The 16,808-nt window shown below is 38.7% G+C and overlaps 1 protein-coding gene across 1 annotated transcript; it reads right to left on the bottom strand.

Annotated features, from left to right (window-relative positions):
* Positions 1-304: 304 nt before the first annotated feature.
* On the bottom strand, positions 305-12,430 carry grap2a (GRB2 related adaptor protein 2a). The gene is made up of 8 exons (XM_063018520.1): positions 12,341-12,430; positions 5,462-5,586; positions 4,363-4,454; positions 3,615-3,734; positions 2,589-2,778; positions 1,987-2,091; positions 1,468-1,581; positions 305-1,222 (listed from the first exon to the last, which is right to left on the bottom strand). Exons 2-8 carry the CDS (start codon positions 5,537-5,539, stop codon positions 1,046-1,048), a joined length of 876 nt encoding a protein of 291 aa, XP_062874590.1. The 5' UTR covers positions 5,540-5,586; positions 12,341-12,430; the 3' UTR covers positions 305-1,045.
* Positions 12,431-16,808: the final 4,378 nt, after the last annotated feature.

Genomic DNA, 16,808 nt, shown 5'->3' with positions numbered 1-16,808 from the left:
TTATATTTTGGTTGGAGCACTGCCTTCCTCACAATATAACACCAGTACAACACATACTACCATGTCCTTACCATGTTGTACATAGTAAATGTATAAACAAATCTTTATTATTATTCTGTAGTAACAATTTGTACATTGAATGCAATAATAAAAAAATGTCTCATCTGAAACCCTCTCTATATATTAATATTGGAATCTATGAAAGACGCTTTAACCATTTAAAAATCTAAATTCTCTTCTCCGAGGCACTCTAAGGTCGATTTTATGGACTATAAAGACATTTATTGTTTCTGAATACACACAATTCTAGTCGTGGAGTCAGTTTTAATAGGATAAAGTAAAATATCACATTAATATGTGATCATACAATAATAGTATATACAGATGGGTGAGAATTTAAAGAAACAAGAAACAAAAATACTTTTGTTAAGGTGTTGGACAGTCACCAGCTGCCAAAAAAGCTTTGTCCAAATTATCAATAGGGAGGCATCGTCATGCTAAACGAGATTATTTTAATCATGATAGAAATGTACTGATCAGGTGATAAGTCAGATGTTTTTTATGATTTGCAGTGATTCTACATGTCAGGCAAAAGTGTCAAACTCAGATCCTTGTTGGTCTCTTGGATTCAGCTAATGAAGCCTTTGGAATTTAGTAAGGAAGACATGTGCACTTGTTATGATTTTCTACCAATTCCGTCATTTTTATTTACATTTATTCCTCAGATTTCACCTGTCTGTTTGTGTATGATTCCATATAAACTACAGTAAAATTAGGGCAATAATATATAAATGGAAGGAATAAACTTGTGCTTCTATTAACCAGGGCCTAATCGTACCTCATTTGTTAAAATCACCATCTGAAAGTATGGAAACAAGGATTACCTGGTATGTCATTAGAATGGCTACACACTTAAGCAACAGAAAATTTCACTTTGTCTGTGTCTTTATAACCAGTAATATCAAAACTGTGTCCGACTTTGTAAGCGATTCCACCTTCATGACACAGAAGAAAAAGTTTTCGAGGGTACGTTCGATTAGGTAAACTAGATCGGAGTGGTATAGTTGGCAGGGAAGAGTCCGACGATTCCACGCAGTCGCCCCTTCCACCACGAAGAGTCCGCGCGATCGAGGACTTCAATGATGTCGTCAGCGCTAAAGCCCAGCTCGTCCTCTTCCTCTGCTGTGAAGTCGTACAGCGCTCTCACCTGTACAGCTGGTCTCTGTAGCAAACACACACACACAAGTCAAAATAAAACTACAGGACATACAAAATGTGGCAATACAAGAATATCTGGCTAATAAAAAGCAGGGGTGCCAATAATTGTGATTTATTAAATTATTTGAATTATTTACAGAATCTTTTTATTTATTTGGAATAAATTTAGTTTTATGATAGATCAGATATTATGATCATGTGTGTTATCATAAGTGTGTGTGTGTGTGCATGTGTGTGTGTGTGAATTACCGGTGCAGGTATGTTGTCAGAAGGTCGTCGGGGAGGTGGAACATTACTGATGGGACTGTTCCTTCCTGCTGGGCCTAAATTGTGAGATCTCTCCTCCAAACTGCCTCTTTTACCCTGAAGATTACCACATTTATTAAATATAACATCAATAAACAGTGACATTAATTAATTGGATCAAAGTGATTTAAATTATTACATCATTAGCAGTTATTTATGCAAACTGCTAATCCCACAGAATTACACACAGTAGCTTTCCACAAGATTTTGGAGTTTGCCTGTGGGAATCTTTGCACGAGCATTTGTGAGATCAGGCCAAATTCTGGACGAGCTGAATGAGTTTAAGGTCAGGGCTTTGTGCAAGCCACTGCAGTTCCTCTACGCCAAACTCATTAAACCATGTCTTTATGGACCAGTCTGTCTCGGACGCTGTTTTCTTAGTTAGTTCAACGACTGTTTGACTGTGAACAACAATTAAATATGGAAGCACCACAGCACCACCTGTAATAGCGTGCAAGGTACCTGTTGAGTGTAACGGGTATCTGTTGATCGGTGTCCTGCTGAGGCTGGAGCTGCTCCAGGGATCATCGGCTGGGGTCTGTCCTCAGGAACGCTGCCTCTCTTCACCTGAAACAGATCACGACATATCAGCTTCTCTACACAGGTGGAGCGATGCGTATTCTCAGTACTGTATTAGTTTTTCCATCTGCGTTTGTTACGCCCTGGCCGAATTCTTTAGATTGGCACTGTGGGGGCTACAGTTAGGAGGAAGAGGATGTTTAAGTGCTTGTTGACACAAAGTTTAGTAATAGAATAAATTGAAAAAGTGCTAATAATGATAAAAAATGTGATATACTGGGTTCATTATGAAAGTATAACAGCCCCTCTCACTTTAGGGGCAAGCATTTAGACCAGTGCCGTTCTTTTGGTGTATGCCCTACGTGTGCCATTTAAGAATATCACAGAATGACTTCCTATGATTTTTGCTCAAGAGCAGGAAATGTTATTACTAAATGTGCTTTCTCCCATGGATGTAAATGAAGATGTCATTGTAGTCGCCGTTCCTGCTGAAGCCAGTCAGTTAAGCAGACTAAAATGTTACAGAGATTGCAGGTGGTGTTTACCGGATGAGGTGCTGGAGTTCTGGGTTCATCTCTGCTGCCATCCCGCAGGTAGATCTCCCTCTGCTTGGAGATGGATGAGGTTTTGTAGTAATCCACCAGTTTGTTGAGAGAGGTAAATTTCTCTGACCACAGGTAATATTGACCCCTGTTGTCCTTCATCACTTTGAAATGCTGCACATCGGTGTCATGCCTGGAAATGTCAGTAAATAGTGTGTTAGGGTCTTAAAACACAGGCGATAATCAAATCTGTATGATTTAATAGTGGCAGGAGATGCCTATCTGCCCCCTGCTGGTAGATGTTGTTATTACAGTCAGAAGAGTGCAGATCACTTATTAAGCATGTACAGCAGTGTTCAGTGGCTGCAACAATCTTCATCTTACTCATTTAGATAACACACCCTGAATCAAACAGCTCAGAAGGTGATTGCAGGACATTCATACAGACTTCCTGCACATCTTGCATCACCAATCAAACAAGCAGCAGGACTTAAAAAATGCAATTTTACACCACAGCCTCAATATACAGGGTCCTATAAAATCAGTTATTTTTTTCTATTATTATTAAAATGATTATTATCAAATTATTTAAAAATAATTTCTAATAAAAAACAAACAAATTTCCTAATTTCATAGGGCTACCAGGAAAATAGGTCCAGGGTTCGACCCTCAGCTTCGATTACTGTGCATTTGGACATGGTGGATTGGCTGATTTCAGGTGTATGTGAGTAAGTGAGAGGATATTCAAGTGTTTATTGACTGGACTGGCTTAAGGATGGACTGGCCCGCTGTACCTGGTATAGTCTCTAGGTACTTCAGCACGCCCAAACCCCCCCACCATACAGAAGGTGGATTAGCTGCCCTAAATAAACTCAGGTTTCCTCTTCCCTCTTAAAACACACAGAAGGTGGACTGGACTGGTAGTTTAGTGCGGTTTTAGTGTGGTGTCTGACCCACAGTGTCAAACCATGTGTCTGTGACTCGATGGTAAGCTCCGCTGAATAGATTTGGTCGAGGGGATTGTCTGACCTGACAGAGATGGAGAAATCTCCTGGCGTGCTCTGACTGCCACGGATAAGGAAGGCGCCGACCTCCCGAGACATGAGGATTTCCTCAGCGGAGCCTCGACCGGCACACTCCTGAAACCAGCTGTAACAACACCAACACAGTAAACAACTTGTGAAATAAAACACAGTACATCATAACAATAATATAACCCCAACCTCACCCAAGTGGGGGAGATCCACTCGTTGTTTAATGATTTAAAAGGGTTGAATCATCTAATACTGGGCCAGTTTAACCCTTTATACGATTCTGTTATTTGTTCATTATCAGTTGTTTTTAAATCATCACATAATGCTTTATAATGCACAATGCACAAAGAAGAACCACATTAAGCATGTAGTCTAATGCAAAAATGTAAACATCCCTGTTTAAATACAACTTAACTTAGACATGTTCTTAACAGGAAAGAAACCTGTGATTATTTTTTAAATATGCAAAAAAGTTTTTCACTACGTTAAACTGAGTAAGGAGTGGCACGATGGAGAAGTGGGTCTTGAATGATCTTTTAAACATTCGTTTAAGGAGGTAGAAAACTGACCCCAGTACCACGTGAACGTTCCTCTAACGTGTCATATAATAATCAAAACACTACCCCCAAAAACCTTTCATAAGCTAAACCCATACATCCCATTAACGTCTGTCAAAGACGACGTTTACAGATCTTTTAAATGTCTCACACACTTCATCATTTACAGTTAGAACTCACACTCACCTGGGTATTTGCATGTCCACGTAGTTTTTCGGCACGAATCCCTCATGCCCATGCATTTCTGCTTTAAGCCACTCATCTTGAGATCCCAGGATCTGTATAGAAGAACAGTTTTGCAGTGCACAGACAAGCATATGCTACAGTCAGTAATTGTTGCTATTAAATAGGGGTTTAATAATCTGTATTATGACAATATGTATGAGATATCCAGCTATATACTATATGATTCATGTTCATGTTCATCTTTAAGTCATAAAAATTTCATTTAAAGCAAAATTCAGTTATAAATCATTATCGTTTTTAAGGTGGGTTAAATATTTTCAAATGCCACTGTAGGTACCAGGTGAGTATACTTAATGAAGTCCATTTGTAGACTTTAGTCTTTATTAAATAGTAGAATAATTAAATGAGCAAATGAGTGGAATTCCGGGTATTCTGGTAAGCTTATGCCACGCTAAACTGGTGCATGTGCACTGAGGGTGTCAAATTTCTGCGGAGATTTTGCTATCTCTACGTGCCACTGATAGACTGCTGCACCAACCGAGCGATTTATTGAATTCCTATTGCTAACAGTGACGTTTATCAGTTTCCTCTAGTAGCAAGAGAAGCAAGGAGACGAACATTTTTTGGCAGTTTTTTAAAAAGCTTTCCGCTCGTTTTGAAACATAAATGTGTGCAGGTGTCTGAGTTTGATGTCTGATTTTCCAGGGCATCAATTTCACCCACTTTTGCTTGTTGATGTTTGTCGTTGTTTGATGTGGAGTAAACCTACTATATTTCTACTAAACTATAAATAGGATCATGTTTCAGTTGCACTCTATTTCTGTATTTCTAGATGTGACAATTAAGACATTTAAAGTAAAAGCATTTTAACTAAAGATATAACCAAAAAATGGCATTCTTTATTTTTTTTCTATACATGAGTTCACTGGTAAATGAAACTGACTACACATTAATATTAAAATATTCATATATTTGCTGGATCTAAGACTGCTCATGGCTGGATCTGGAAAAACACAACTGATTAAACTGAATTGATGAACGGCGAGTAATAAATCTGTACGTGGCGCTAAAAGTTTGATCTTGATTCTGCAGTTTGTACCTTCAGGATGTCGCCTTTGCGAAAGCTGATCTCGTCTTCTGCTGTGCCGTTAAAGTCGTACTTTCCTCGCGCCTCCATGTCCACAGACTAGGATGAAGAGGGGGCGAAGAAGGGTCGGATCTAGACTGTTAAAAAAAATTATAAAAATAGGAAAGTACAGAAAATTACCCATGGTTATGCAAATGGGTTTATCTTCAGCTCTCAGACTTATGGAGGTCAGACACCTGCGTGTGTCTGCAAACATGTGTGCAGTTTGTGGTTTGTCAGCCATTCAAGCACAACATGTTCACCAAATGTAGTCACAAAAAATGAATGATCCATTTCTACAGTAATAGTGCATGTAAACACTAAATATTTTGTGCGTAGTGAACACAATTATTATTATATATACATTTTTATTACAGATTAGAGATTAGAGAAACTAGCAATTCAATATTGCTATATTTTTAACATATTTTAATATTTATTGTATTCATTGTAGTTTTGTGGCAAATTCTTCTCTATTTAAAGAATAGAAAGTTAATTGGAACGCGTACCTGAAGAGAAATTAAATCAGTGACCTATCAAGAGTTTTAAACCACATACGTAACAATGGCACAGCCAAAGCAAAAGTGGCTTTGCAGCATATTATGTGAATGAAGTGTGTATATTTTTGATCAGCGCTTTGTGCAGGCCACTAGAGTCCTCTCACAGCAAACTGATCAAACCTCTTTATGGGTAGAACAGGACAGGGCCGTCCCCAAACTGTTGCCACAAAGTTGAAAGTACGTAAGTTGTTTTATGCATGTGTTTGCGACAGCTGTGGGTGTCGACATACTTTGATGTACAACTTTCATTTTTGTGAATCTTTAAGTGTAGTATCTAATCTCATCTGTGTGGGTTCCTAATGTCACAATTTGAGTCATTAGCAGTGGGCCACAAACATCATGTTGCTAAGCATTTTTGGGACTTTGTACCACATATGACCCCTAAATTTATATGCTTTAATATTAAGCTTATAGCAACTATTCTAACCCATTAAGTGAGACAGTAATACAATACAGTTAGGTGAACATATATGCTCTGACCATATATATATAGTTCTTCGTATATAGTGTATGTGTTTAACAAAGAATGTCTGTAGCTGGCAGATACAGTTACCTGATAGACTACGTAAATAAAAGAGGTGCAGTCAGTATCTTAAATGCTATTCCTGACATCAACAGTAGTATTAAATGGTTGTGGTTTTATATTGACAAATAAGATTAATAGCATGCATGATGTAAATAATTTAATATACTTTATGCATTCTGTGAGTGTGAATGTGCCTGTGTGTGTCTGCCCTGTGATGAACATGACGCACGCTTCATCAAAATCATCCAACTTCTCTTTCACTTATATTTTACTGGCGTGACCAACACGTTATCATATTGTGGTTTTATATTTGTGATAATATCATTCATTGCCAACCAGTTTTCTAATCTATTTTAGTTTATCTAATCGATTTTGTTGATTGGCCCGACTATCCGTAATTCACATCAATGCTTGAAATATTCTACTCATATAAAATGTGCCTGGAAAACATCCAAACTCAACAGAGGACAAGGTTAGTGGAAAAGATCAGATGCCATTCCACATTCCTGAACACTGAATGTGATGACAGTCTTTCCGTTTTCATTCCGGACATTTGATATTCTCAAAAGTTTTGTTCCATCTATCCAGTGCTGAACAAACCAGCAAAAACCAACATGGCACTTCCGGAAAGAGGAGTTCCAAAAACACACATGTTTTTAAAGTACTCATAACATTCAAAGAGATAAAATACAATAGTTTTTATTATTATCAAGACATGAAGAAAAGCTTGGTTTAAAGAAAATCCAGTGTCCTGCACAGAGAGCTGACCTCTGAACACTGAACAGCTTTGAAATGAACAGGTTTTCTTGACCAACATCAATGCCCAGCCATACAAATACTCTTTTGATTGAATGGGCACATATTCCCAAAGACATACTTCAAAGAAGAGTGACTGTTGGTATAGCTGACCAGACTTGATACAGGTCAGTCTATTTTAATACTATTCGCTTTTGAAATGGGACATCCAACAAGCTCATGGTCAGGTGTCCAAATACTTTTAGCTAAACTGTATATTTTTGAATATAACAATACTAATTGCGCAAGCAGTGATTTTTGTTTTTTTATCTACATTTTATTTACGATGCAGTGTTATATTGCATTTGAGTGGTCCTAAAGCTGGGAAACAACAACTTTCTGACTAAAAAATCGTATTCTGAGCAACAAGGAATTCTGTACGACCTGTAAGTTTACTAGATGTGACGCACTTCATAATTTTTAACCTTTGTCTGCAACTGAATTGAAATCGTGTACAACTTTGAATCAACCAAAAACAAAGGCAGGATTTGTCAGTTTGTGCGAAAGTTTCGCAGGTATTAACAAAATGTATTAACAAATATTGCAACGGATATTACATATATTAAAAAGGAGGGGGGAATCTTCATGTGTTCCTTTAGATCAAAAAGGGAAATCCCATTAATTTTATCGCAAAACATCTTTAAAAGATCTGTATCGCCCGGATGCAGCATTTGCACCAGAAACTCAGGTAAGCTAGTGAGTAATGACATTAACAAACAAGTTAACAAACATGTTCAGGGTTATGATATTACGATGTGTTATGATTATGAAGGTTGTCCCAATGGCTGCACAACCATTTCAGTTCTCTTTATGCCGGAATCCTATTACTTTACCCTGGTTGGGTAGCTGTGGGTCCTAATCACAAGGCTTGAAAAGACCCTGGCCAAGACACCAAGAGTAATCCCAATTTATAATAATAATATCTCCCCGGTTTGTTGACATGAGGAGGGCCGCAGGTTAGCACATGCTTCCTTTGACACAGGAACAGAAAGCCTGGTGAATTCTTACAGAGAACCTCATCGTGTAGGGAAGAATCTGCCATGCCCTTTGTATTCCTCAACCACAGAAACATGGTGGAGAGCAAATTATAGCCTATTCACCTTACTTGCTTTGAGGGAGAAGGATCATAGGCAGATATTGTAGATATTGTACATGCAAATATATTAATGCTCATGTGTAGATCTAAAAGAAGGGGCTTTTGTTGTTGAACTGTTGTTGAATTTGTAGGAGCAGTATGCAAACCAGATGATTATCTGAACAGGCTACATGAGGAAGTTTCGACGCTTATGCTAAATAACAAAACAAGTTTGAGAGGCGGAGTAAATAAACGCTAAAAGCATCACCTGGTGAATGAGCACCAACAACAGTGTAAACATGAGTTAAACCAAAATAAGATGAAATAGATGATCAAGAAATGTAAAATAGTGAATAGTGGCTCTTTATTTCAGCAAAAACAATGAGCCAAATACATGAATCAGCTGCAGTCTGTACACAACACTAGCAGGAAAATCTTTTTTTAAAGGCCAGTATTAAGTTTTTTCCAGTTATGAGTAAATGTGAATGAATGTTTTTGTTGAGGCTGCACAATGACGCACAATGAATTGTTGCCTCACTGCAAGAAGGGCCTGGGTTTAGTTCTCCGCCCTTTCTGTATGAAGTTTGTATGTTCTCCCGGTGTCCGTGTGGGTTTCCTCCAAGTGTGCCGGTTTCTTCCCACTAGTCCAAAGACGTGCTACTAAAACTCTGACTCTTCCAGACTCTTTGTCTTATTTTGTCTTATGTATAGGAACAGTGGTAGCCTAGTGGGTAGGGCTTTGGGCTGTTAACTGAAAGGTTTAAATCCCAGCTCTGCCATGCAGCCACTGTTGGGCCTGCTCTCTCTGCTCCAGGGGCGGCGTACAATGGCTAACCCTTCGCTCTGACCCCAGCTTCCAAATAAGCTGGGATATGCGAAGAAAGAATTTCATGTACTGTATACATGTATATGTATATATGACAAATAAAGGCATCCTATTCTATTATTTATTTTCTTAAGCACATAAATGGTATTTTATTGCAGTCGTTTTTATAAAGGAGTGTCTTTTTAATAAAAATCAATAGAATAAAATATATATTTCATAGACAGTGTTTTCACATCCGAGAAACAGATGTGTCATAAAGTCTGGTCTTAAATCTAATAGTTTTTCAACACTACTTTAAGTGTACTTCAACTTGAAGATACCGGCTAACAGCCTGTAAACGAAAGAGCATTTTGGGATACAGTTGTAACAAAGTGCTAATAGCCGCTGCCACCTATACATACATGCTATCTATACTGTACATCCGTTTTTTTCTGCTGGGACAAACTATAATAAAGACAGAATACATGACATGTTTTCTTAGCTTGCACAAAGTTTGCAGGGCACCGTTAGCAGTTGTGGCTTTTCTTCCGATTCATGTAAATTTCAATGAAATGGAATGATCATCACTTAGTTTTGCAAGACATCAGGATGCCCATATATTCATATTAGCAGCAACTGCTTGTAACTGCTGGCAGGTCAATACATTCATTAGATCATTCATTAGATTTTTTGTAACACTGGTTACAACCTGGCCTCATATCATTACAGCACATCACTTATGTATTTATTTTACACACATTTACACCTAGAGGATATTTACATTAGTCCTTGTGGCATTATGGAAGGAAGAAGTAAACCAATGCCAATATGGAGAACATACTAAACTCCAATCTCCACACAGACAGTTTAAAGCAGGGACTAAAACCTGGACCTTACAGCTGTGTGGAGCTAATGCTGCCAACATATAGTCCAGGGACATGGTTACAAGAAAAAAGCAATAGACCAGCATTAACTGTTTTGGCTTGCTTCTATTTTTTTTTTACACATACGGAGGAACATTGTATTAAAAAAAGCTGTCCGAATATTAATAATAATTATTATTTTATGGACTTATATGTATTAGGTATAGTTAAATATGTTAACCTACTGGCGGGTCTTGGCCCCGAATTTTTTAAGTTCTTCAGCAGTAATAATGCATCTTTTGCAAAGTAAGAAGACAATAATTAATCATTTGTATGATGTGTATAGTTTTAGCCTACTGGGTTTAACACTATTTTACCACAGTATAGCACAGTGTAAGATGAATATGGTCTTAAATACGGTCATAAATAGTCGTGCTTGTGAAAGAGGAAGAAGGTTTTGCTTATTACTCCCTAAATGACTTGCTGCCATCACAAAAAAGTTAATCATTTACATGTTTAACACATTTGCATCTTGCCCACATTAACAATATAAACTTCACTGCCACTTAGTACAAAGCCGATTCCAATTGGGACAGTAAGTAACATACAGATTAAAAACAAAAAACAGTGCTTTGTAAGATTAATCTTAGATTTTAAAAACGACGTCTGCAACGCATTCGAAAATGTCCCAAAATCGCTTGTTTTGAAACCTTTCACAGTGAGGCAGGTGAATATTCATGCCAGTGTCTCAAACAGACAGCATGATTGGCAGCAGAAATGAGAAGAAACCACGTCCAACCTTCCATTCATCCAATTATTTTAACTAAGCAACTGGCCAGGCTGATAGAACAACTGAGATTTGAACTCCCCATAAAGGTGGGAAAGTGTATTAGACTGCTGGGCTATCCGAGCACCTATAAGGCAGATTTAAAGGTATATTTTCTAGATGCTGTAGTACATGAGGTAAACGTGAAATGCGTGATAAATAAATTAAATGGCAAGCACAAATGGCCACAATTATGAAAAATCTTCTAATTATTGACCTCAACCCCACTGAACACCTTTAGAACAAAGTGGAATGTCGGCCTTTTTATCCAAACATTAGTGTCTTTTTACTAAATGGGCACAAATTCCCACACATCTTATGAAAATGTGGAGGTTGTTATAGCTGCAAATATCATTTGCCTTCACCCACAGTGAGAAGGAAGGTCAAAAAAGCAATCCCTTTTAAATGATTATTGTTACTGATTTGACTGAGACAAATCTCAGCTTGGCATAAAGAGACTGACTGGGTTTTCTTTCCAACCTTGTCATGAGACCACTGTTCCATGTACTTTTTAATGTGTGCAGTAAGACTAGCCCTGTTTACGTCTTTAGCTACAATTCATCTTAATTACTAATAAGAAATTAGAGGGCCTTGCAATAAATTCATCAAAAAAATACATTTTATTAAAGTCTGACTCAGAACTGTGTCCCAACCATTCAGTCATAGAAAAGAACAGCTGCAGAAATCACTGGAAACCCATAAAAACCACATGCTCGACCTGAACAAGTGTATGTGATGATTTGTCTTTATATTTCACTGGGTGCTGCAGCAACATGAGCTCTGGTTTCAATCTTTAATCCCTGTATGTAACTTTCCCCTATTCTGGTTTCCCTGACCTTCCTAAAACATGCAGAAGGTGGACTGGCTGCTCAAATTCTCCTTAGGTGTGTTTGTGTGTGTGTGTGTGTGTGTGTGTGTGTGTAAGTATGTGATCAGTTACATTAGTAAATAAGTGAATGTTTGCTGCCCTGTGGTGAAGTGTCGCCCTGTCCAGAGTGTGTTGCTGCCTTGAGTGTTTCCTAGTGGTCACGGACCCACCGAGACCCTGACAGAACAACACAGTTTGAACAACCTAAGCACACATATACTGTAAGTGAAAACTGGAAAATGAAGCCATTTAAAATACAAACTCGTGCTTTTCTATGCTTAATATTACTAAGAAGTGTTTTAATATGGTTGTGGTATAAAATAAAAGGTTGAAGTGGTTTAGTTTAGCCGTTATAACCGTCACATCTAACCGTTACGTTCTGACAGGAGTTTAAACGCTAATCAGAAGTGTCGAATAAACACCGAGTTTAAGCGCCGTTATAAGTATACCCTCACATACTCGCTTTATTCTCACCGAACATTGACTAAAAACGTGTTAAAAACAATAACTGAATAAAAATCAGGAGTTATTTACCTCGGTTAAGCGAAGTCATCACTTTCTGAGAGCTCAAGTCCTGCCGCTTAGGGTGCTGGAGAGACGGAAGCGCGCACGAGTTGGCGCGCGCACCTGCCAGAGCGCGCATCTGCGTGAACGCGCAACACTTCTAAATAACCGGAACGACCCGCCCTGCTACAGCACTGCTGCACACTCAAGTATTTCAATCATATTCTGGTCTATATTATACATAAAGCATGATAGATAGTTCTGTAATGTTATTTATATGTTATTTAATGTTTATTTATTGTAGCCTAGTGGTTTGGGAACTGGACTAGTAATCGAAAGGTCGAAGGTTCAAGCCCCACCACTGCCAGGTAGCCACTGTTGGACCCTTGAGCAAGGCCCTTAACCCTCTCGGCTCCAGGGGTGCCGTACAATGGTTGCCCATGCGTTCTGACCACAGCTTCCAAAGGAACTGGAATTGGTGAGTACAAATTTCATTGCACTGTACAGGTGTATGTGTATATATATGACAAATAAAGGTTTTTTATCTGCCCTAGGGGGCGGCACGGTGGCTCGGTGGGTAGCGTTGTCGCCTCACAGCAAGAAGGTCCATCCCCAGGTGGAGCGGTCCAGGTCCTTTCTGTGTGCAGTTTGCATGTCCTCCCTTTGTCTGCATGGGTTTCCTCCGGGAGCTCCGGTTTCCTCCAACAGTCCAAAGATGTGCAAGTGAGGTGAACTGGAGATGCAAAATCATCCATGACATTAACTCATGAATCTTGTGTAACCAGCAACTACCGTTCCTGTCATGAATGTAACCAAAGCGTGTTAAACACAATGTTAAAATCCTAATAATTAAGCAATAGAACACAAGAGGGAGTGTGTTATCTCGAATAACATCACGGCTGTGAGGTCGTGTATTCGCGATAACACACGACCTCAAGTGTTCTATTGCTTTTATACGACAGTTTTTACAAAATAAAGAAAGAAAATAAATCTAAGAAGCCCTGAATTTCATATTAAATATGCTTTAATATTGACAATACCTTCTGCCAAAAAGTAGTTCCACAACGAATATAAAGTTTAACACTACAAAGCAGACATCCCAAGTTGCAAAAACTCATTTTAGGGAGGTAAGAACCACAAGAAGAAAAAGGCAAGAACCTCTGAAGGGAAAAAAGGAAATAAAAAACCTCTCACACACACCAAAGGATTATGGGTGATAACAGAACTCTTAGGTGCTGCTAACTGGGCTATTAAGCTAACTGTTTGCGTCACAAACACATTTATGTTCCCTACATAGTGCACTAGATTGTGTATCAGATCGCGGATTTATGTTCCCTACACAGTGCACTAGATTGTGTATCAGATCGCGGATTTATGTTCCCTACACAGTGCACTAGATTGTGTATCAGATCGCGGATTTATGTTCCCTACACAGTGCACTAGATTGTGTATCAGATCGTGGATTTATGTTCCCTACACAGTGCGCTAGATTGTGTATCAGATCACGGATTTATGTTCCCTACACAGTGCACTAGATTGTGTATCAGATCACGGATTTATGTTCCCTACACAGTGCACTAGATTGTGTATCAGATCACGGATTTATGTTCCCTACACAGTGCACTAGATTGTGTATCAGATCACGGATTTATGTTCCCTACACAGTGCACTAGATTGTGTATCAGATCGCGGATTTATGTTCCCTACACAGTGCACTAGATTGTGTATCAGATCACGGATTTATGTTCCCTACACAGTGCACTAGATTGTGTATCAGATCACGGATTTATGTTCCCTACACAGTGCGCTAGATTGTATATCAGATAACGGATTTAAAATGAGATCGGGAAAAAGTCTGTGTCGCCTGCGTGCGCGTTTGTGTGCATGAAGCTTGTCGTTACTGGCAACGCGTCAGCGGAGTAATACAGTTGTGGTGTGAAAAGGCCGTGCTGTTATCACGAATATCAGCACAGTTAGAACGCTTCTCAACCAATCAGATTGTAAGGTCGGAACTACCTGTTGTATAAACAATAATAATAAATTATCTGCCCTAGATTATCTTTATCCTCATTATCTTGTATATTACCACAGCATTCAGGAATAGCCTAGTAATTTATTCAAGAGCAAGGATGGGTATATAATAATTAAGCATCATAAAAGAAAGAAAACAAGAAAACAACACCTGCTTGAATGAAACCATTGAATCACAATTATTATCACAGCTGCGGGGGTAAGTTTTATTAGGTTGATTGTTTATTATCAGCATGTAGCAGCTATAAACAAGATCTGATAATTAGCACTTAGATGTGTAAGATGTTAATGCATCATTAGGCAGCCAAATTTACAAACAAGGCCTAAATTGCAGGTGGATTAGACACAGCCTGTAAAATGATCTGCGTTTTTCAGGGAGTAGTCTCAAAACTCATGGCTGCACAAAACCTTACTTGCAAAAAGCTGCAAAACACACTAAATTATGTAAATTACTGACCAGATAAGCTGAAGTATGAAAATTATTTACTGTTAAATATAGGGTTTAGCACATGCAAAAACAGGAAATCGTGAACGAGACGATGTGTGGTTTCCTTCCCACATGAACTCCCCTTCTCATAACTATGTATTATTCAAGCAGCATATTCTGCTTTGCTGCATATCTGCTAGCCTAGCTAGATTAGCACATGCATTACATTTAGAAATACTTTTTATAAGTTGTGCTCTAAAATGAACCGCCGGAGTAAGTTAAGTGATACTGACCGCCCTGACCTCTACATGTTCCTTCTTCCACACACAGAGAGAATGTGGCAGGGGTGGTGGTTCAGGGTTGCTTCTGTAAATGGTACTTCACACCTGTTAGCCTTTACCATAGCATCTCGTTATTCGATTGTCATGCTGTTTCTGTTACCTGTCCAATTAACCCTCGCATCATTTTTTATAGGCTGCCTGGATCCTTAGGATATTCCACAGAAGAGCTGAACAACCTTCTGAGTTTCTTTCCAGCAGAACAGGCTCCTCTGGTTTCGTCCTCTTCTGTCATTCTTCGACCTCTTTTTCAACACAAAGCAGGCTATGTTTAAGACCCAATCTTCAGTCGACCTTCTTTAGCTTTGACCTTAACCTAGCACCACTCTAGATCCCAAAACATCACTATTTCCCAATACATACCTTTTCCAGTTATCATAATCTTTAGCTCTAGCCTCCTTCCTCTTAACTTTCTAACCACACCTTAAAGCAGATCACTGAGAGATGGACATCACAAGACATCTGAAGGACTCTTGTGGTATCTGGTTTAGGATATTACAGGTCCTTTACACTTCTGTATACTGTGAGGTAGATCATCCATCTTTTCCACAGTTAAACAATTGCACACATGCCCAGCCGTCCACACCTTGGATTACTGGATTTGTCGGACCAGTCAACCTTCTACCATGACAGTCCTGCCTTTGAGCACTGCTGTTTTCCCTAAGAATATTCAGCCCAGTTATCTGGTCATAACAATCTGGCCCTTATCAAAGTCACTCAGATCTTTATGTCTGATCATATCTGCTGCATTCAACACACAAGCTACTAATAACTAATATGAGCCCAACTCTTAATTACGCCTGGTCATGACAAGCACAAGTGTTATGAAGTAGGCATTGCCATGCACATTTGGGTGGTGGTCCTAATGTTTCAGCATCTCCACATGTATGGCAGCCATTACATTTATGCAACTCATGCATATACTGTATACTTGCAGATATAGTGCCTAAATATGTTTTTATAAAGTGCATCATGTTTATACCCATTAATAGTGGATATGTGAACTGTGAAGTGGTTCCAAAAGTGGTTGAATACTACAGCTACAGTCAGAGTGCTGCTTGACATTTTATACAATTGTGAATGAACAAAACCTCATGTGTGGTAGCAATCAAGCTCAGGGTGCTGCATGTCGTTCCCCTTGTTTTCCTGCCGTCCTTTCTCGTATAATAATTCATACTGAGTTTAGTTTCCTGGAAGAGAATGAAGCATGACCTCAGATGAAATGCAGAAGTGAGAGAGAGAGAGAGAGAGAGAGAACACACATCATATGCAGTATATTACCAAATTATTCACTCCACAGCTACTTCAAGTCTTGTTAGTACAAAAGTGTTTTTCATTAGAATGTGCTACAGATAAATCCCAATTACAGGGAGGAAAACACCATAAGGTGCACCTAATTCTGTAAAACTGCTTCATATGTGTTGGCTGTTGCATAAATATGCAAAATAATAGTTTGACTGGATGTCTATATAGTGAAACCTCGATTTAAAGGACCTCCATTTAATGGATTTCAGATTTAAAATCTGGAAAACCAAATGTCCGCTCTGATTGTTTAAAATTCCTGTGAGAAGCGAAACAAGACCAGTAGTATCTGTCTACATGAGCAATAGGCTTTATTTTGTCAGGAGGCTCGCTTAGTTCTCGCCTTTTTCTCTGTGTTCTAGTGCTTAGTTCTGCATCAGCACTGCTCCAGTAGCCACCA

This window comes from Trichomycterus rosablanca, chromosome 22 (assembly GCF_030014385.1).
Source record: "Trichomycterus rosablanca isolate fTriRos1 chromosome 22, fTriRos1.hap1, whole genome shotgun sequence".
Lineage (NCBI taxonomy): Eukaryota > Metazoa > Chordata > Actinopteri > Siluriformes > Trichomycteridae > Trichomycterus > Trichomycterus rosablanca.
The sequence above is the reverse complement of the archived record's forward strand: the minus strand, read 5'-3'. Positions and strand labels throughout refer to the sequence as shown.